At 42.3% G+C, this 3,772-nt stretch overlaps 1 protein-coding gene across 1 annotated transcript; it reads left to right on the top strand.

Moving 5' to 3' along the window:
- The first annotated feature begins 2,532 nt into the window (after window positions 1–2,532).
- Window positions 2,533–3,480, top strand: LOC100718004 (olfactory receptor 5B2-like). Its single transcript, XM_003464208.1, has one exon. It carries the CDS (start codon window positions 2,533–2,535, stop codon window positions 3,478–3,480), a length of 948 nt encoding a protein of 315 aa, XP_003464256.1.
- Window positions 3,481–3,772: the final 292 nt, after the last annotated feature.

Genomic DNA, 3,772 nt, shown 5'->3' with positions numbered 1-3,772 from the left:
CTGCTGATCGCCCTGCATTTAGGGAATTATTTAATCATTCTGTGTCTTATTATCATCAGTGATCAGCTCAGCTATATGCTAGGTACAGTGTGTCCTACAGAAACAACATTTAAAGCAACCACATTTATTATTAATACAGGCATTTGATCTTGGAACCAGCCTGTCTGGGAATTGAATCTGCATGAGTTAGGATAACAGCACCTGACACAGAGTTACGTCCTGATATTGTTCCAGTTAACAGGACAGTGTCTCTAGTGTACTTCCTCTCTGAGTGAGAAGCCAAAACTTAAATATTCTTGCATATCTATCACTTGTCCCACCCTGTCCCCAGGCCCTATCTTTATCTCACCTCAGCTCTATTCTTAATGTTCCTGGGCTCATTGGGAACTCAGTTCCTTCCATATATGGCTGGGATGGCGACGTGGCATGAAGTGGTTGCTCTATTGGACAGATGGGGGCCACATTCTGAGGAGGGAGTAACAGTATGTGCCGTTGGATTACGTGAAGAGTGTAAGGGAAGGGGAACCACACTGAATTATTCTCACGTCAAACCATTATTTGTTGAAGACTTTGCAAGGTTTGACTACATATTTAACATAGATTTTAAAACTGAAGAAGCTGTTTCATAAGGAGATTGTACAAACCAGTACAGATTGTCCTTGCAATAAAATATGAAGTCTCATATCACATATCTGCTGTTATTGCTAGAGCTTAACTCCAAGTTTTTTGTTGAGAGTATTGTATAAATGGTACCTTGCTTAGAAGTCTTTGAACTTACATTACGAAGCAATCCACAGAAGTTTCTTTAGTGTTGTGGTTCAAATATTGTTGTTGGTTTTCTTTCATTTTTATGTGTGTGTGTTTTCTCCCAGCAATTATATATACCACCGTTGCTACTACTACTACTACTACTATTTATTAAACAGTGTACTAACACCTATGCTTTATTGTAGGTTGTGTATCAGGAAATATTTTGATTGATTAAATGTTTCAATTAATTGCATTCTTCACACAGTCGGTGAGATACTGTCATCATGAAGTGGCTCACCTAAGGTTACCCCACCAATCAGTGGAAGGATCAGAATTTAAGTATAGAAAGGTCATTACCAGAGACCACAGCATGTTGCCTCTCCAAATATTTGTACGGTCTCAAATCACCACTCTCGTTTTTATGAAATTGGGAATAGATTGAACTCAGACAGATGGGTACCAGGGATCAAACTCACCACCTCATGCTTGCTAGCCAGCAGCTTATCCCACTGAGCTAAATCCCAGGCTCCCAGACACTTCGTAATAAGATTTATCTCCAGCCATTTAAAAAATTGTTTTCAGTTTCTAAATTTTCAGACAGGATTGAGCTAAATAACTAAATTGTCTAGAGTGTGCTTGAACTTGTGTCAGCCTCCCAGGTTGCTGTGATTACAGATGTGTGCCACATACTTTTGTAAATTACTGTAAAAATTTTATAATATAGTTAAAGTAGTATTATGATTTGTGTATGAATGTCTCCCCCAAAGCCTCATGCAGTCAGAGAGGATGGGCTTTTCACAGGTAGCTGGATCTAGAGTTTATGACTGATTCATAGTCTAATGCTGGAATTAAGAATGTAAGTCTACACCTACTCTAGGGTGGGTAGCTTATCAAAGGGATAGAAAAAGTCTTGCCTCTTCTTTGTTGCTTTTTGTGTTTTCCACTAGCATGGACTGTTGTCCCAGTGCCATGCCACCCTGCCTTGAAGCCAGCAGACTATGGACTGAAACCTCCACAAACTGAGCCAAATAAGCCTTTCCTCTCTTAACTTGTGGGTATTGAGTATTTTGTCTCAGAAATGAGAAAAATAACTAAGACAAGCAGGAAACACAGTGCTCACTTTCTGTTTTCAGTGTGGAGGTCAAATCCCAGGGATGTCTAGTGTTGTTGTCCAGGAGATAAACAAGGGTGAGCCCTTCCTTCCTGTATCCTGTGTTGCTTCTCTGGAGAGGTGGAGTGAGGCGCAGCCTGAGCAGTGCAGTGTGCCCTGAATGGGCCCTGGCTTTGAGTTTTCTCTCGTGAGGCCTACAAGGAGTGTTTCTTTTGAGAAGTGAGAGGGCAATCATCTTTTCTATGGCCTTAGTTGGCTCACAACTGCATGGATGATAATCTCAGACTTCACAGTATTTCACATCTACAAAATCAAGGATGCAACATTAATCTAGTCACTTATCTGAAGGCATGGCTGGGAAGATTAAATGGGATATTATTTATGTGTTTCAGTCTACTCCATGCCAGGTGCTTAGTTAATGTAGGGGTTGTCTGGCTCTGGATATTTTAATATACAGAGGAATCACATACTTTCAACCCAAATGATAATATGCAATAGTTGAAAATTCAGTTGTCCTTCTGAATATCTGAGGGGGACTGGGAACTAGCAGTTAACATGCAAACTTCTACATATGGAGGCCTGAATGCATCTGAGAGTGTGCTCTGGGTCATTTTGTATGAGTATCATTTGTCCATTTCATTCTATTTGCATAGGTGAAACACAGTTTCCATATGGCGCTCGTGGAGAACAGTACTGAGGTGAATGGTTTTAAACTCCTGGGACTGACCGGCATCCCAGAGCTGCGAGCCCCCCTCTTCGTAATGTTCACCCTCGTGTATCTCATCACTCTCCTTGGGAACCTGGGCATGGTTGTGTTGATCCTGCTGGATTCCCATCTGCACACTCCCATGTACTTTTTCCTCAGCAATCTCTCCCTGGTGGACTGCATTTACTCTTCAGCCGTGACTCCCAAGGTAATGGCTGGACTTCTAACGGGGGATCTAAGTATCTCCTATGGTGGCTGTGCTGCTCAGATGTTCTTCTTTGTGGCTTTTGCCATTGTTGACTGCTTCCTGCTTGCTGCCATGGCCTATGACCGCTATGTCGCAGTCTGCAAGCCCTTACAGTATACTACTATCATGACCATGAGCGTATGCACCCACATGGTGCTTGGCTGCTACACCTGGGGCATTGTAGAATCCACCACTCACACGGGGCTCACCTTCTCCTGCTCCTTCTGCCAATCTAATGTAATCCATCACTTTTTCTGTGATATTCCCCCAATCTTGGCCCTGTCCTGCTCTGCCATCTATGTGAATGAAGTTGTGCTGTTTATCTTAGCAGCATTCAATGTCTCCTTTGCCTTGGTAGTCGTCTTGACCTCCTACCTCTTCATACTGATTGCCATTCTGAGGATGCACTCTGCAGAAGGACGAAAGAAAGCCTTCTCCACCTGTGCCTCTCACCTCACTGCAGTGACCATGTTCTATGGGACCGTCATCTTCATGTACCTGCAGCCCAGCTCTACACATTCCATGGACAATGACCAAATGGCCTCTGTGTTCTATACAATCATAGTTCCCATGTTGAATCCGATTGTCTACAGTTTAAGGAATAAAGAAGTTAACAAGGTTCTCGAGAAAGCTGTGGCGAGGTCTAAGGCTTTACTTAGCACATAATTTTAATTAATGTATTGAATAATCTGTGTAGTTAATCAGTTATCTATTGCCGTGCCACAAACTAACCCAAAATTTATTGGCTTAATACAATGGTTTCTTATTCATCAATCTTCCATGGCCAGGGAACTTCCTTTGCTGTTTGCGTCTGGGCTTACTCATGATGTACATAGGTTCTCCAAGGGCAGCTGAGCTGAAAGTCCAAGGTGGTCTCATTTATATTTATGAGTGTTGCTACTGGAGATTTGCTAGGTTGCTCTGGTTCACTGTATTTTATCCTTCAGAGGTTGGACCT

Source organism: Cavia porcellus, unplaced genomic scaffold, assembly GCF_034190915.1.
Source record: "Cavia porcellus strain 051 isolate PalLab524CR breed Dunkin Hartley unplaced genomic scaffold, mCavPor4.1 scaffold_17, whole genome shotgun sequence".
Classification (NCBI taxonomy): domain Eukaryota; kingdom Metazoa; phylum Chordata; class Mammalia; order Rodentia; family Caviidae; genus Cavia; species Cavia porcellus.
The sequence above is the reverse complement of the archived record's forward strand: the minus strand, read 5'-3'. Positions and strand labels throughout refer to the sequence as shown.